Source organism: Python bivittatus, unplaced genomic scaffold (assembly GCF_059951505.1).
Source record: "Python bivittatus isolate LINGU-HERP-01145 unplaced genomic scaffold, Pbiv_v1 ctg000700_np1212, whole genome shotgun sequence".
In the NCBI taxonomy this organism is placed as follows: Eukaryota; Metazoa; Chordata; class Lepidosauria; order Squamata; family Pythonidae; genus Python; species Python bivittatus.
This window is the reverse complement of record NW_028277098.1, coordinates 92138675-92156346: the sequence shown is the minus strand read 5'-3', so window position 1 is coordinate 92156346 and position 17672 is coordinate 92138675. Positions and strand designations below refer to the sequence as shown.

Sequence of the window (17672 nt, the reverse complement as noted above, 5' to 3'; positions counted from 1 at the left end):
CTGAAAAGGCAGCAGGACTGTTCTGTAAAACCAAGACCTGAATATCCTGTGTCGACCTTATTCATATTTTAATGCCTCAATACATGAGTGTTCCTAAATATCCTTAAGCAAAACATATTCTCCTCTGGATTTCCCCATATTTATGTCCCACCAGTCCAGCTGTGTTTTATGTCAACTTCCCCAATGTGGGGAAGTCCAACACATCTGGAAAACATCAGATTGGGAAAGGCTGTTTTATCACATGAAGAAAGGCTGGATTTGGGAACAGGAAAAGCTGTATCCAGATGATTCCAATTTAGGAGCTAACCATTCTCGAGATATCCATCAGAATTAAAAACAATAGTTTCATGTTCTATTAGGCAAAATAGATTCTATTAATCCATTAGGCATAATCTTAAATTCAGTCATCCCCTTTTTCTCCTCCATGTGAGAAGCATAAGGACATCCTTAATGCCACCTGGTGATAGTACACTTAGATCATTAGCTGGTATCCATCAGCTTGTTTAGCAGTTATATCTGAGTGATGACTCACAACTGACTTACACAGTCAAAATTTAAACTCAAGAGCAGCAGTGGAAGTCAACACATGCAAGAAAAATGGAATGCTCTCTTCAAGTCTCAACAGATGTAAAATGAAAGGCAGTGGAAGCATTAAGCATTATTCCCCCACACAAGCCTCCTTTCCATAACATGCTTAGCCCAGTCAGCCACTAACCCAGCCAAATATAGGTAGAAGATTGTCAAGAACATATCCATGAATAGTCAGAAGTCATGATATGAAAGCTGTTTAACTTCCTAACAGATTGACAAATTTCAGCTGGGAAACTGCAGACATTTTAGACCAAGCCAGATCCAAAAATGCAAGAGAATTCCCTGGCACTCTGACAAATCAGCCATTAGCAGGCACACGGAGATAAGCTCCATCTGCAAACCATTTAAATAAGGAATCAGCCAAAGGTCAAAGAAAGGGGCAAACAGCCCTAAGCACACCCTTCCTCAACACATGCCTATTAATTAACAACCAGATAAATAGGAACCGGCACCAGATAAACAGCAGCAATCAATGAAGAAACAATACCTCAATCAAGGATGGTAGGACAAGCTGTCCTATATAAACATCAAGCAAACTCCCCCAACCCCATGCACTGATGTTTACCTGCTCACTTTCTGCAAAGAGCCCCTAACATCCCATATCCCAGTGTTTCTCAAACTGTGGGTTGGGACCCCTCCCCCCAAGGGTTCATAGGCCACTTAGAGGGCCTTTGCAAATTGTTTTAAACTCTAAACAGGTTGTACAGGCAAAGCAGTAGCACTATCAAATCTCCAGGCTTTGCTCCCCATTTTGCCTGCATGAGCCCACAGAGGACAATTGCACGCAAAGTTTGAGAACTCCAATTGTATATACCAGTGTTTCTCAGCCTTGGCAGCTTGAAGAGGTGTGGACTTCAACTCCCAGAATTCCCCAGCCAGCAAGAGAGTTGAAGTTCACACCTCTTCAAGCTGCCAAGGCTGAGAAACACTAGTGTATATGTTTTAACATTTTATTATTAAAACAAGGAATTATAATATTGGTGTGATGGAATGCAGTAGGGATCCAGGTTCTCAGGAAGGAGGAAGCGCATTCCAGGGGGGAGACAAAAGGCAACATAGTCCAGAGCAGGAGTGTGGGAAGAAGAAGAGACTTAAGATAGCCACTCCCTAGTTTCTCCCAGTGTATATTTATTAGGTTAACATAATACAGATTTAGTCTGGCAAGATTCTGTCTATATGGCTAAGCTTAGCTGGATTGTTTCCCTGTTGTTTCTTGGGCTGGGCCTGACAATTTTGGACATATTGTGCAAAGACTTAGTAGCTCTCTGTAGAAGTCTATAGTGCTGGAAAAAGTGGGGAAAGAGAAGAGGTTGACCAGTATCAAAGGGGATGGACTTGATATCACTGACAATAGGTGCACCATTGAAAGGCCTGAAGGACCAGGTTAGGGACTCTTTCCATTTAATATATTCATTGTCAATTCTAAGGCTGATTGCTACACCTGTTGTCATTACTTTGTTCTTCTTTATATCTTAACTCCCAGTTTTTTGTAAATGAATAAATATTTCCCATTTAAATGAATGTTTAAATAGCTCATAATCTACTTTCCACAGGTAGTAAAATCTTCCTTCAACATGTCAGGACGGTTAGTATCACTGATATGGAAGCAAGTGCTGTTTGAGAATTGGCTTCTTTGTTGATAAGAAACATTAAAGCTGGTCTGCAAAACAAAAGTTTATTTCTTTTGGGGCAGGAGAAAATTAATGAGTCCTAAGAACAAAAACAAGAAAGATTATTAATTAAGATGACTTCAGCATGAAGAATAATTAATGCAGCCTAAAGGCCTTTCTCAACTGCTGTGTTAAAGAGCTATCCACCCATCCTTGAATTGGCAGAAAACTATATGGCCATGAAATTGGCTATCCTGATTGCTGATCCTTATCCTGCTTCTGGTGTGTCTATTGTGACCCACTGCTAATGGAGCTGTCCTGATTCTGTGTGCAGTGCATGATAAGGAAAGCAATTGTTTGATTTCCTCCAGCTTTGCTGCCCCTCCCTCTTCTGCACTTCACCAGCTGGCAGGAAAACATCTGCCAATTGTACTGTTCCAGCAGAGATGGGGTTCATCTGCCTGCAGTACTCTGTCCATCATTTTTAGGTGCCCTTACTCCAATGTCACGTGCTGTTATAATCCAAGTTGAATAAGTTTAAAAAAAAACCTGAGAGATAAGAGTAACTAAGGGACCCATGTCACAAGCAGCACTGTTATTTATGCCCTGCCCTGCCCATCCTGTCCTATCCTATCCTATCCTGACAACAAATTCTGATTTCCAGATTCTTCCATTTTCTGTTTAGAGGCAATGGGGAGTAAGCATTCTGACCATCTCAGTGCTATTTCTGTTGGATACATCCTCAGTTTCCACCAAATTGTTTCTTTAACGGTACAGAATAGAGGCGGGATCACCTAATGTCCTATTCTCTATCTCTGTTCTGCTACTGTTATGTACTTAACAGGGTTAAAGCTGGAATAACCAACCAGTTTGGGATAGTGGCTAAGGTTCTGGGCTAGAACCCTGGCCCTTCAAGTCTTTGAACAGTGCTCCCATCACTGTTGTACCCATCATGGCGGTAATTCAGTCCATCCACCTTGCTGCTTTTTATCCTCTTCTCTTTTCTTAAGAAGACTCTTAAGAGTCCCTTGGACTGCTAGGAGGTCAAACCACTCAATCCTAAAGGAAATCAACCCTGATTACTCATTGGAAGGATTGATACTGAAGCTCAAGCTCAGATACTTTGGCTACCTAATGAGAAGAGAGGACTGTTTGGAAAAGACCCTGATGCTGGGAAAGATGGAAGGCAAAAGGAGAAGGGGATGGCAGAGGATGAGATGGTTAGATAGCATCACTGAAGCAATGAGCATGAAACTGAGCCAATTCAGGGAGGCAGTGAAGGACAGGAAGGCCTGGCGCGATATGGTTCATGGGGTCACGAAGAGTCAGACACAACAACTGAACAACAATTTTACTTCCATCTTTCCTGGTACTATGGACTTCTCAGAAGTTAGGTCTTTGCATAATATGTGCAAAATATGGTGATGTACAGATAATGTAAATTCTTGACTGTTGTACATGTCTATTTCTCTCCCTGCTTTTGCCTGCTTTCCATTTGACCCATTTTGTCAGCAAACTCTTTTGGATGTTTGCTGATGTTTAATAGATAAACATCATGCTATATTTTGCTGGCTGAACTGAGTGGTGTGTGTGCTTGCTTTAATCTGGATGTAGGGATTGATTGGGTGTCTGCTGAATGCAAAGCAACCCATAGTTATTTTCTAACAAGTTAACCATTATACCTTTCTACTGTTTCACTGTTACAAAATTCTTCTTTTATATTATTCCAGCCTTGCACTAACTTGGCTAGGGCCACTGAGTTAAAGCACTTACAGAACCATTGTCTGAGGGGTCTAGCACTATTTATGCAATTCAGACAGACCATTGACAAAATGCTACCGGGTCCAACTCTTTAGAAATATGAACAGAGTGGCAGCAAAGGCTGATCAGCGACTGAAAGGGAGGGAGCATGACCACAATTGGCCACCTTGCCAGTAAGTACTACTTTGTTCCCACCCATTACTGGCCATCAGACCATGCTCCAAAATAAAGACTGAGAAAGCACAAAAGATTTTACATACTTAGTAGCTGTTGCTGGATGCTGTCAGTTTAATGGGGGAAACACTACTTTTCCTAGGATCCAGCTAAGGGTGACTTTAGCCTGTCTGGGGATGGGCTGGGGATGAGATGGTGCCCTGCGCACAGCAGAAAAATGATGTTGTCAGGCCATGTTTGTGCCATGTTGAGCTGCCAGTGAGGAAAGGTTCTACCTCAGCAGCTTGGGCAGAGTCTGGGAATTTTGTGATTCATAAGTGAAACACAACTGGAGTGCATCAGTTGGGGAAATATGTGTCAAAATCTCAATTTTAGTAGAAATGAAACTGGTTAATGAATAATCTAGAGGAGGGAGTGGAAGGAGGAGGAGGCATGGTATAAAGACTGAAGCTCCTTCTTCATCTCTGCCCTAGCTGCTGTGCTTGCTTGGGCTGAATTACTTCCACAATCCTCTCTTCCATAACACTTTAACATCTGGGGACTTACACAGAAATACACCGTGAAAGAAAGCAATGTTTCTGTTCTGTTCTGTTGCCAAAGCCCTTTTTGCTTTGTTCCTGAGCCAAGTTGGGAAATGTCTGTGATATCAAGGTGGAGTATTTCCTTTGAAACGATTGCCTCTTCTTTCTTTTCCTTCTCATGGCCATACACGCCACCCACAGAGTGGAACAATGGAGGCAATTATGTCCTCGTGCCTCCATGCTGCTCTACATCAGAGGGAGCACAAAGGGGCTGAAGGCTTTTTTGCCTAGACCATCCAAGGGAAGGGATATATGTAGCTTTTCATTCCCATAAGAGAAAATAAATTACATTTGCAAGCCACAGCTGTTTAAACGCATAGTATTGTCCTCCACATAATTCCCAAATCCATTTGGTTTTTTTGTTTTGTTTTGTTTTTTGATGAGCAAGCCGTTTCTTGTAAACGATACACAGAAAAGCTGAGGTCCAGATCCCCATATTTACAGAATGCCAGTGCACATGTCGTGCCAAAAAGCAAACTGCAGATGGAATGAGGGGCAAAGAATGCATGCATGTTTCCTGTGCTTTTGGAAAACATGAATTTGCCTGCATGCATGTTATCTGGTCTCTGGAATGTTCTAGCTGTAAACATGGTGGTGCAATAAAACAGGGTGAATCTTAACAGAGAGCATTTTTGCTTGATCCTGAGCAAATTGTTCTTACAAAACCTAATCATATTGCATTAATTTATTTATAAAATATGTGATCTCTTTTCATTAAATACTCTTACACTGGAAGTATAAGCACAAGACAAACTACAAGACAAAATCATGTAGCCCCAGGAGTTATAACTGAGTTCAAAAGCTTCTTGCCCACAGAGATTTTCCAAGCAGGATCTTGTCTACTCCTATAGAATTGATTGTCACTGAGCCTGTTGCCAAGCCCTCTGGGAGCAGGGGTATCTCTAAGGATGACCTCACTCCCAGTAGAGGCCTCCATTAGGAAAAAGAATCTCCCTTTTTTAAACTCTTCTGCAGCATTTACTCATATAATTAGGAACAGCATAGAGACACATGAAGGGCCTATACACTGCTACAATAGGAACTTTATGCTAAATCACTGTTTCTCAACCTTGGCAGCTTGAAGATGTGAGGACTTCAACTCCCAGAATTCTGGGAGTTAAATTCCACACATTTTCAAGGTTAAGAAACACTGTACTAAGGTACTGAGTGAACAATCCAGGAACCAGACAACTTTCTTTCCCCACCCTTCCAAAATGGGTTCATTCTATCTGGCTCTGAAATGTCTCCTGTAGTTGGCTGGTGACGCCTGCTTTCATGGATCAGGTCTTTGATCAGTTTTTCTCCTTTCATTTTCATCCTAGCACCTTTCTCTTCTTGGGTTAGATCTCTAGAATGCTTCTCAGTTTCTTTTCATGGGTGAAGCTTCCAACTTTCCACCCACCCTGCCCAGTGATTCAGCTATGAATCCTTACATAAAGCCTTGTGCCTTCTCTTCTTCAGTTCTTGCTCAAGAGATGTCTTTCTGATAGTAGAGGGGACTTCCAGCCCTGCTAGTTTCAAGCACCTTTCTAGGAGCTTCTGGGGGGAGGGGAGTAAAAAAGTCAAGACAGGGGTCACAACTGCATGATCAAAGCCCCTCCTCTTTTGTATGTGTGCATGTAGAAAGGTGTGGGGCTTCAACTACATGTTGCAACCACCATCTTGAAATATTGGCCACTCCCACCAGATTCCACTGCACCCTTCCTTTCTTCTTTCTTTTTCCCTTGTCTATCTTGCCACACCAAAAATTGGGGTCTTGTATGTTTCTGAGCCAGCTCTCTCTGTCTTCCCAAACTATTTTCCTTTCTTTCCCCCTTCCTTCGCATGACCTTTAGAGCTGAGGCTAGTTAAATTATTACTTGAAGTCAAAAGATATAGGACAAAAAGCTTTCTAACTTTTCCCCAAATTTCCATTTACTTACTATCCTGCAGTCTAGGTAGGATTAATTTACAACTTTAATCTTTCCTTCTGTGCACCAAATTTTCCTGCAACCTCTGGGTTGCATTAAAAACAAACAGAAGTAGAACAGCAAAGCAAGACATAATAGCACAGGTTCAGCTAAATGCCTGAGTGATCTGACTCAATCTTCAGCTGGAGAAGAAAGCTTACAAGAATTGGCTGTAACATTAACTAAATAGGCAGGGATTTGCAAAGTCAGGATACTATTACAGAAAACAACTATGGGCCATACCCAGGTAGATTTACAAGCATAGCTAAATTGGTTGGTCTTAACATATGTACTGATTTATGAGGGGAGAGGCTCTATGTTAAGTTCTGGGTCTTAGGTTGTGATGGCCTGGCAAATAACATGAATACCTCAGATTGACCTAAGTAACTCACAGATAGCCAATGTAGTGATTTAAGGATTTGTTAATGTTACATGATTTCACTTAACTGTCTTACATCTTAGCCTAGGATCTATACTTGTTACAAACTCTGGATTATCTTCAAGGAGAAACCCACACCAAGTTCATTGTGGTAATTCAGTTTTGACATTAAGACAGATCGCTGAAGCAATGCTCTCATAATCTACAGAGGTTCATAACTGGTACACCAATCAGTGCTGGGTATTAAGCAGTGCTCACCACAAAAATAATTTTTATCTCTATTGAGAGCTTTGAATGCAAGAGGACCCCAAGCTACATATATCCTTTCCTTCAGGGAGAGTGCAACATCATTTATCTTCCTAATTCTTGCATATGAGAACTACTTATCCAAGATGCTTCCATTTTATCAGGAATTAGTTTCAGTTTATTGACCCTCATGCAGCCCACCTCTGCCTTCAGGCAACTGTTGTGCATCTCCACACCTCCTTTAGTAGATTCAGATGGAATGGGGGAGGGGGGAGAGAGTGGGCCTGTGTCTGAAATCTCTAGATGATGACCCCCAGTGACATCATATAGATATTGAACAGCAGGGGGAATGCAATGAACAGATGTGATCATTTGCTGGTCTCTGGTGATGACCCTACAGGTAGGAACGGGACAATGCCTCCAAGTTCTAGCCCACAAAGCCAATTCAATAAGATACCATGCTCAACAGTGGCCAATGTTGCTGAGAGATCCAGGAGAGCCAACAGGATAGCACTTCTTCTATCTTTTTACTTTACAAGTCATCAATCAAGATGACTAAGGCTGTTTCAGTGTTGTTCCTGAGCCTAAAATGTAGTAGATCAAGATCAGTCTTTCCCAAACTGGTGCTCTCCCAGTGTGCAGCTCCTAGAATTTTGAGATACTATATTCAAAAACCATTCCCACTGTATCTAAAACCATACTAACTAGGAATTCTGGAAGTCAGAATCCAACACATATGGAAGGTGTTGGAAACACTGCTCTACATAATACAACATTAAAGTGAGGAATCCTTGCACAGAGGTTTGAAAAAAAATTGTTCTTATAAATTAATAAAATTGGTTAGGATTTTTAAGGGGACTAAGCAGATTTGCCCAATGGATCATTCCAGACTTTACAGCTTCTGACCAATTACTTCCATCTGGATTTTTCTGCTCTTCTTCCAAGACTACAAGCCTAATGCTGGTTAGTATGATATCTTTCTGAAGAAATGGAACATTCAACATTTACATCAGGTTCCCCAAAGTGGTCAGTATCCAATCCCCAAGGGTTGATAGGACTATCCAAGAGGTTGATAAATGGCTGGGGTCAAAAGGGGTCAGTAAATGTCTGGGGGTCAATAGGTGGTCGATAAATGATGGAAGGTTGACTGGAGTCAATTAATATTTTGGGCTCTCTGTAGAGGTCCACACTAGTCTCTAGTCCTGAAGTGGTGAGACAGGGTTACCCAGGGTTGGATGGTCAGCCACCAGTGAAAACAGCCTTGAGTTATCATTATTATTATTTGTAGTACTATTAGTTAAAGTAGTATTTATTAAATTATTTTCATATAATAAATGTTTTGGGGTCAATGAACAATCTGAAACTTCATGAACGGGTTGATGAGCTGAAGAGTTTGGGGACCCCTGACTTAAATAGATCTGAAAAAAGCAACTGAAACATATAATGGCTCCCAACTCTGATCTTTTTTCTAACACTATTAGGTCACTAACCTGTGATACATAAATCTTTATGTCTTAGAGTACAATCACTTATTTGCATGATCTAAAGTTGCACAGTGATATCTCCAATCATCAGAACATCCAAAGGCAGTTTCCTGCGTTGAGTCTTTTAAACTTGCTCTTAGGATCTCAACCTTTACTTCAATCTTTTGATGGCTTCTGAAAAAAGTATGTCCTGTTGGTATTTTTTACAAATGCGCTGTCACTTGAAACTACTTCACAAATGTCTAACCTTAATATATTTTTCCACTGGTGTCACAGGTCGGATCTGTAAGTGTTCTGGAAGCAGGATCTTAGGCTTAGCAGGTTGTTTCTTTTCATCTTTTACCAACTAAAAATAGAAAAATGTAATAAAATAAATTGGCACTTCAGGCTGAGCCATGCATTGCAATAACATTGTAATAGTTCATATCCATCTAGATATTTATGCTGTTCCCATCTGAGCAGTACCTGAAGACCTTGTACTTGGCATCTAATACAAGGCTATTTATTATACACCTTTGGATGTTGTTGAAATTCATTTTTCATATGGAAAATGGGTTCTCATTTTAAGGCTAACAAGAGAATCTGGAGGACAGATTTAAGTAATGTAACATAGCTTAAGATAATGTAAATTACACTGTACATCTTTATTCAGATTTCAGTGGGATTTTCTCCTAGGTAAATGAGTATAAGATCACAGCTAGCAGACTGAGAAATATGATTGGTTTCATGTAAAATGTTATGGCAACTGGTGTCCACAGGGGGTCAACAGCATCAGAATGGCAGAAGTAGCCAGAATAATCAAAGCCCACTTCTTTTTAGTTTGGTCAATGCATGTTAAAAAGGAGTAGGGCATTGATTGCCTGGTTGCCCTCACCATTTTGACCCACTGTTGACCCTCTCCTTGTGAATGGCCCTGAACCTAGCAATAATGGTTGGTAGACCAAGGTTTATGATAGTGTGTGTTGTATCAATCCATGAATTTTGGATTATTCCATAAAATATGGATAAGCTGGTACAAAATGCAAGCCTCATCAGTAAATATCTTACATACTTAGATATTATTATATACTTAAATATTTAGATACTTAACACCTCCAGAATAAGTCTTGTAATATTCTTAGATGTAAGTACATAAGCTCCACTTCAAAATATTACTACTGTTACTATACAGTTGCATGACCCAAATGTTTCATATAGAGTTTAGATGCAATACTTAGACAAAGCAAAAAATTTAGGCCCGGGAGAATTCTGGAAGCTGAAATCACCATTGCTGGGAGGCACCAGATTGAGGAAGGATCATATCCTCTGCTGAGCAGCACTTTTTCTAGCTTTAGACAAATATCCTCCAAGTAGTACCTGGCATTGTAGGAGGACAGCCATGTTAATTGAAGGTAGCCAAAATTCAGAAGGAGTCTGGTAGTGCCTTTTCAGGTAACAGATGTTATTAAAATTTATTATTAGTTTATTAACAACATTTATTAGTCTGAAATGGTGCTATCAGGCTCCTTTTGACGTTCAAGTAATTCAAAGATATAGTTAGGATTGGCATATAAAGCAACTATTCTATCACTCAAATTCTGTCATGCAGTTAAATCCTACAGGTTTACACCTCCCTTTCACTCTCTTGGAGGACAGTTATTCTAATTGCTAATTAATTGCCTCAACTACTTCAAGGCCACTTTCTAAGGCTGAGAGAGACAATTCTTTTGAAAAATATAATAACCTACCATCTCATTTCTTCTAGCATATGCAACCCAATTGTTGTTCAAGATAGGCCATGAAATATATTCATTCTTCATGTATGAATATTACACAGAAATAAATGTTACCTCTTCAACTGAGGTCAACAGAAATCCCCAGCGCTTGGGCCATTTTCGGGCAGCTTCACGCTCTGTTTCAAGGTGATCCTTCCTGTTCCAAGCAGAAGAAGCATTTGTAAAACTTGGTAGAATCATCTAACAAAACCCTTTAGTTTGTTTCCCTTCAACTTGGACACCACAAGTACAGCCTCAAAATTTATTGGTTCATAACATTGAGGCTCAACTTGCATGGCATACTGTAGGTATCTAGGTAGAAGGATCATTTATGGAAATAATTGTACAACTATAATAATTAGTGTGCAAATTGCAGCAGGCAGGCAAATTTCAAGTTTGTTCTCTCCTCTCGCAAGCTGTGAATCGCTGCAAGGTTGAAACTTTTTTCCCCAAGTCCTTGAGAAGGACTTAGTAGATTAAGTCAACTTATTCATTATTCTTTCTGCCATCAAAATACATCATTCTGATGGGTGGAGAGACAAGCACACATAGAGACGAAGTCCTGCAAGTTTTATAAAAAATACTTTCCCTCTGAGCATGTGTGTCTCGGTACAGCAATTCGTAGCTTATTAACTTTAAAGCAATTACATTAAACAACATTTTGAAGTAAGTGATTAGCAGATTGTAACCTTTTCATATGAAGTGATTAACTTCCTGACCTACAATCCAGTTTGGATGAAGAATTTGGAGCTACATTTTTGGCTTTAATTTACACTGACTTCACCTTGCTTGAGTGATGCTGCAAAAGTAGCTTGGACTGCAGTTTGAAGTGTATTTTAGGAAATCTTGTATCAGAGGCATGTGTTATTTCGCTTCTCTTTCTCTTGATTCACTTACAGCGGTGTTTCTCAAACCTGGCAGCTTTAAGTTGTGCGGACTTCAACTCCCAGAATCCCCCAGTCAGCAGAGTATTTCCTTCTCTCTTTCACATATGAGAGAACATGAAGGACACTGACAAAATAAGTAACTAATAATTATTACTTAATGGTTACCACTCATCACCTAATTTGTTGTAGAAATTCTTTCATTTATTTCACGGCTAACAGTCTCTTTCCCATCTGCTCCTGATAAAGGAAGGTTTCCAGATGTAAGAAAGCATGTTTTTATGCTTAAAGCTACACTCAAGATAGTTCTGACTTAGCATCCAGATAATGGATTAAGTAGATGGGTTTGTGTAGGATGTATGAGAGAAAGAATTGCTGTTTTCCTAGCCTATATTTTTTTCACGGACAGGACGGAAAGTATTTGCTCAGCTGATAGGAAGTTGCTCTTGAAGTAACAAATGGTGATGGAGAAGGAGTACTGCTTTTAAAAATTAAGCAACCCGACAAAAAATACATGATTACATCTATCTTGTATCATGGAATATCATGATACAAATACTGCAGCTTATGTACTTATGTCAGATGTCAAGATGTAAGTACATAATGGTGGAATTTGCATCATGACATTGCCATGTACATGTTGTCATTTTGACCTAATCTTGGTTTGCTGTGGTGACCAAGCACAGGAGGAAGGCTCCAGAACTTACTTCTCAAGAGTATTAAAAATAAAAGGTGATTAAATGGCATAGCTGGGCACATGGTATGATGATGATGATAATACATTTATGTCTAGGTACCTATCACATGATTCCTTTTTAGGGTAAGCAGCATTAAGCAAAGCACAGAAGAGTGAGAAGTAGTGGATAAAATAAGTTAATGGCAGGAGATAAGAGAAAAGAAAAGGAAATCTAACTAAATTTATGGGCCAGGGATGAGATGAAAGTAATGTCATAAGGGCAAGGCATAAGGGGAAAAAAAAGTTACTGGGGCACATTTGTGCTGAATTAGGGGGATGTGAAGATGATCCCCCAAATACTTCCAGAACTCCTTCACTTTAGTTTCATCCCAAGTCATTTCATCATTTTTATACTCAGTTACCTTTACTCTGTTGGAGGGTCCTTTACACTCACTTTGAAAACTTCCAAAACTATGTTATATTTCCATCGCTCTGCATTTTCTTTGCCTCTTTTAAATTTTGCTTGTTCTCTTTGACTCTGTTCTATGCAAATCTATCCTTCTGGACCAGCTTCAAGATTTAGAAGTTGGAATATAGTGTTACATTGACTTTCCTTCTTCCTCCATGGCTGTTCCCAGTTGGTATTGTTGGGAGTGAGAAATCTGGCCTGAGGGTCCTGCTTAGTCTCTTTCTGCTCTTATTTAACACCTACTGGCTCCCTATAAGCTTCCAGGTACAATTTAAGGGTTTGGTTATCACTATAAAGCTCTTCATGGCACAGGGCTGGGTTACTTGTGGGACTAGCTGTCTCTGCTTGTCACATGAAATCCAGCAGAGCAACCCTGCTTCAGGTCCCTTCCATGAAACAATGTCACTTAGTGAGACCCAGGGGTGCGCCTTTTTTGTTACCATGCCTGCCCTATGGAACATCATTCCCCTCAAGATTCAGAGAACCCCAACTCTTCTGTCTTTCTGGAAGGCCCTAAAGAATATTCCCTCAAGCATTGGGCCAGAATAGTGTTTTTCAACTTTAGCAACTTTAAGATGAATGGACTTCAACTCCCAGAATTCCCCAGCCAGCCATGGGTCCACTCATCTTAAAATTGCTGAGGTTGAGAAACACTGGGCCAGAATGTGGGATGAGACTGTGTAGAGTGTAAGACCCTTGAATGAGATATATGTTGATGGGCCTCAGATGCTTCTGTTATTATTATTTCTCTTATTCTGTTATAATAAATAAATTCTGTTGTTTTTTTGTTTACATTTTATTTTATTTTTAATTCCTTGTTTTCATGATTTTATTGTTAATTGCCTGGAGCTGCTGTTGCAAATTGGATAAATTATATAAATCTAATAAACAAAAACTCTTCTTTTCTATATACTCGTATAATATTTTCTAGTCACCCTAATTTTTTCACAACAATCATTCTCTTATACACATTTTTTCCTCTCTTACAGCCTCTTCCACTTCATCATTGCAACTATTCTTTTTCATACTTCCCATTAGGCTCATTCCATACAGTTCTCTGGTAGCTTCCGGATCAACTTTCTTTATAGCCACTTTCCATTTGTTCAGCTGGAAAAGTCATCTATCCCAGTCAATCCATATATTTATCTTCTAATAGTTTTTCAAACAGGACCCATATTTTCTCTTCCCACAATCATTCTTTTTTTTTTTTCTCATTTCTTTCACTTCCTTTTTTTTCTCACATGTCCATTCCCTCCCAGGATATATTCTTGAACACTACCAAATAATAGTTTGTCCCACATTTAGAACCTTTCACCATCCTTGTATCCTTTATTAATTCTCTTAGCCTTTCATCATAAAAGTTCAAAACAATCATGCTTTTAGATTTAGACTCCTTCCTTTGCCAAGTGTACACATGAACCAAATTTGCTTAAACCACGTAAGACCTTTTTCTAAGCATGGAGTCCTTGGTGTGGAGATCTTGGTCCTACTTTTTCTAAGTAGATACTCACCAATGACTTTTTCTGTACTTTCTCATCTTGTTCCACCAATCCATCAAAAATACTTTTTCCCCTTGACCCCATTAATTCAGAATGTTGCATATTTTTCCCCCAAACCGTTGCCTGTTTTTTTCATTACACTATGCTGGCCAGAAATGGTCGACGCTTCAGCGGTTCGAGTCCAGCCTTCGCGTTAACAGGGTGAGCTCCTGTTTCCTCCCCAGTTCCTGTCAACCTAACAGTTCGAAAACTCACATGAGTAGATAAATGGGTACTCTCACTCCGGTGGGAGGAAAAATGCTGGCGGCGCCTTGCAAAAAGGAGTCGGGAGCAGTTGCCGGTAAGCGCGAAAAACCGCACGCGCCCGAAAAGGGCGCGAAGCAATGGAAACCCCGCCTCCTGCACGTGCCAGCTGGGCTCTGCTCTAGGAAGGAGGCTCCGGCAAACCACTTCTGAAACAATTGCCTTGAAAACTGCAAGGACTCCTCCAAGCAGTCACTGCAGAGTCGGTAACGACTGAGCGCAGATTTAAAAAAAAATAAAAAATTACCATTTACCCACCTATAAACTCCTACTTTCATTCACACTCACAACAGTGTAGATGATACCAATTCATACTTTCTGACACCATTTAGTTGTTTCATTCATAATTAAACTTACAGCTTCACTACGGTTCACATTATTGTTTAGCTGGATCCCACAAGATCAGACCATCTTCATTCACATTTATCCCTTCCCTTTTCTTTCTCTTAGTTTCACAGATACATTATATTTCTATTTCCTCTGTTTCATTTCCTTTGTTAATTTGCTCGTTAACAACAGCTAGGCTACCTGTCTCAAACATACCCATACCACGTGCAGCATACAGTAGGATACGAGAATACTCAGAAAAATGACAGTGATTATCAGTTCTTCCAAAGCAATATACCAAAAAAAAGAAAAGAAGGCATCTTCAATCTTCAATAAAAGTATTAAGCAGCCAAAAGAAAAAATAATTTTGTGAATTGTACTTTTACAATAACTGTAAGCACCATTAAAAAACTCTATTGGGAGTCATACACATGGAGGATTCCAGATTCAGAAACGCTGCTCCAGATAGAGGCAATGGAGAGAAATACCACATTTTCTCAGGTACGAGCTATATTCATCCTATTTTTATGGTACCTTTTGAATAGAAGTGCAATCTTGAGCAAACATATCTATATAATAGTAGAGAACAACTTGTGGATCATCTAAAAAGTGAGGAAAGAACAGCTGCTAATATCCCAGACTTTTTAATTTATTTCTCTTCAGTACTATCGTTCAAAAGAGAAAAAAAAAGTCCAAATTGGGTGGCATTCTGGCTAGGATTTGAAGCTTTTATCCTGTTATTTTCTGAGATTAAAAAAAAGAAAGAAACTATGACAAGAGCTCTTAACACATGGAGGCTTGAATCTTGACTATAACCAAGAGTGAGCTTTTGAATTTTGCTGTCGCTGTGAAATACTGTCAGTTTTTAAGAGTTCGATGCCTCTTGTGATAACTGTACTTTTGTGCCACAAAACAGACACTGCTAGAAGCAATACTACAAACTGTATAGTATTCAAGAGCTTTCTAATTTTCCTTGAAAAGAAAGCCACCCAGATTTTTGTGGGAAAGGACACGAGGGTATGGACTGGGGTCTATACATATCAAATTTCTGTGGCTTTGAGAAATTCTTTGATTGTTAGAAGTTCAGTTTTGGTATGGAATGTAACTAAACTTGGATTTCCCTAATCCACAGCCAGCACCTCTGAAAGGTACCTGTTTGGAGAAGGTTAGTATTTATATTTGTGGCATCAACTTTCTGGGAAGTGTAAGTCCCATCTGGAGATACTGAAGTACTGAATATTCCTCTGTCTGCATGCAAACCTTATTATTCTCTTTCACCATTCTCTCTTTTGTAGACATGTGGTATCTTTTCACATTTCACAGTCCAAGTACAAATTAGGTACATAGGAGTTAGAATAAAAAATGTACTTGGGAGAAAAATGCACTGGAGTCATTAGGGTGCCTGAATAAACAACTATAGCTTGGGGATTTCTACTGCTGGTGGGAGATGGCTTTCAAGGTGCTGATGTCCCCAGATACATTGGACTTCAACACTCAGAATCCCTAGTCAACACATCTGGAGGTCACTTGCTACATCAGAATAGTTTTCCCCAGCCTTAGTACCCTTTAGAGCAGTGTTTCTCAACCTTGGCAGCTTGAAGATGTGTGGAATTCAACTCCTAGAATTCTGGGGGTTGAAGTCCACACATCTTCAAGCTGCCAAGGTTGACAAGCACCGCCCTAGATGTAAAGACTTCAACTCCCTGAATTTTAGCAATGGCCATGCTGTCTAGGGAATTCTGGGAGTTGAAGTCCACACATAGGAAGACTACTTTGGTTGGGGAAAGGCGATTGATATTCCCTGTATCTGAGCACTTGGGAGGCGGGGTGGGGAGGTGGGGAGGGCGCCGGGAAGGATTTAGGACAGGTCAAGCTGGATGTTTGGGGCAGGCTTCCTATTGCCACCCCCAGAGCAGAACAACGCGGGAATTAAAAGAGGAGACGGCGGGGAGGAGGTGGTCCAGCGCCGACTTTACCAGATCTGAGCTTCTGCCACGAAGTTGAGCTTGCTTTTCTGGGACATCCCGGACGCTTTCTCGGGCTAGCTGACGCCCCCGGACGGGGGGAAGAAAGACGCTCCGCGCAGTTGGGGTCTGGTCCAGCCACAAGCCGGCCAGCCACGGCCAGCTCCGAGAGGCGCTCCCCGGCTTGCTGCGGCGGCTTCCGTTGCCAAGCGACGGCTGAGCAACGCGACGGGAGGGAAGGTGGAGACCGGGCGCTTCTGCCAAGGATGGCTGGATGGATGGAAGTTGCGCAGGGGAGGGCACAGCCCTGGCTGCCAGCTTCACGCATGAGATCAGGGTGCGAGCAGGGGGTGGTGAGGAAGCCAGCCTTTGTCCTGGGCTGCCCGTCTCCCATCTGGTCGTGGAGCTGAAGCCCACACACTTCAAAGTTCCCAAGTTTGGAAAACACTGACCTAGAGCAAGATGAGAACTAAGGCATGGCGTTTTTTGGTTAGTTTTCCTTGCAAATGCCCTCTCCTGGGATGTTTTTTCAACTTCCAAGCCTAGACTTCACCCAAGGGATTTCTAGGTGGTCTCTTATCCACGTTCAAGGATATCTCACCATGCTTAGCTTTTCTGAGGTCATTTAACCCAGAACCTTCCTTTAACAGTCACAGTTTTTTGCTTCTAACACCAAAGGAAAGTCCTATGGCTGAAATGGAAAGGGATTCTGTGGGTCAAAGATACAGCAAAAAGGATTTCTTTAGTGTGATGATTTAATTTGGTGACCTTTGGTGGGTTGGGCTGCAGTTCCCAATATGATTAACAGGTGGCTGGAAATTTGGGGACCACAACAACTTGGCAGGCAGAGCATTCAGTGGGAGAAAGTTGTTCTAGGAAACCAACCAGTCTTCTCAACTAGTTGAATGCTCCCTGTAGAAAACATTTCTGCCCCTCTCAAATGATGTTGCTAGGCGTTTTAAGGAGACCAAAGAGGGAAAAAAAATATTGAAGTGGAAGGGATATGGGTACAACAATTTCT

General features: G+C 40.7%; 1 protein-coding gene across 1 annotated transcript in view; it reads right to left on the bottom strand.

Annotated features, from left to right (window-relative positions):
* CIMIP1 (ciliary microtubule inner protein 1) overlaps window positions 1-16770 on the bottom strand; it is a 44631-nt gene extending 27861 nt beyond the window's left edge. The window contains exons 1-3 of the mRNA XM_025173708.2: window positions 16664-16770; window positions 10605-10686; window positions 9023-9121 (exon numbers count right to left, since the gene is read on the bottom strand). Of these exons, the coding sequence (XP_025029476.1) occupies window positions 9023-9121; window positions 10605-10686; window positions 16664-16710 (228 nt within the window). The 5' untranslated portion in view covers window positions 16711-16770. The remainder of the gene's footprint in view (window positions 1-9022; window positions 9122-10604; window positions 10687-16663) is intronic.
* Window positions 16771-17672: the final 902 nt, after the last annotated feature.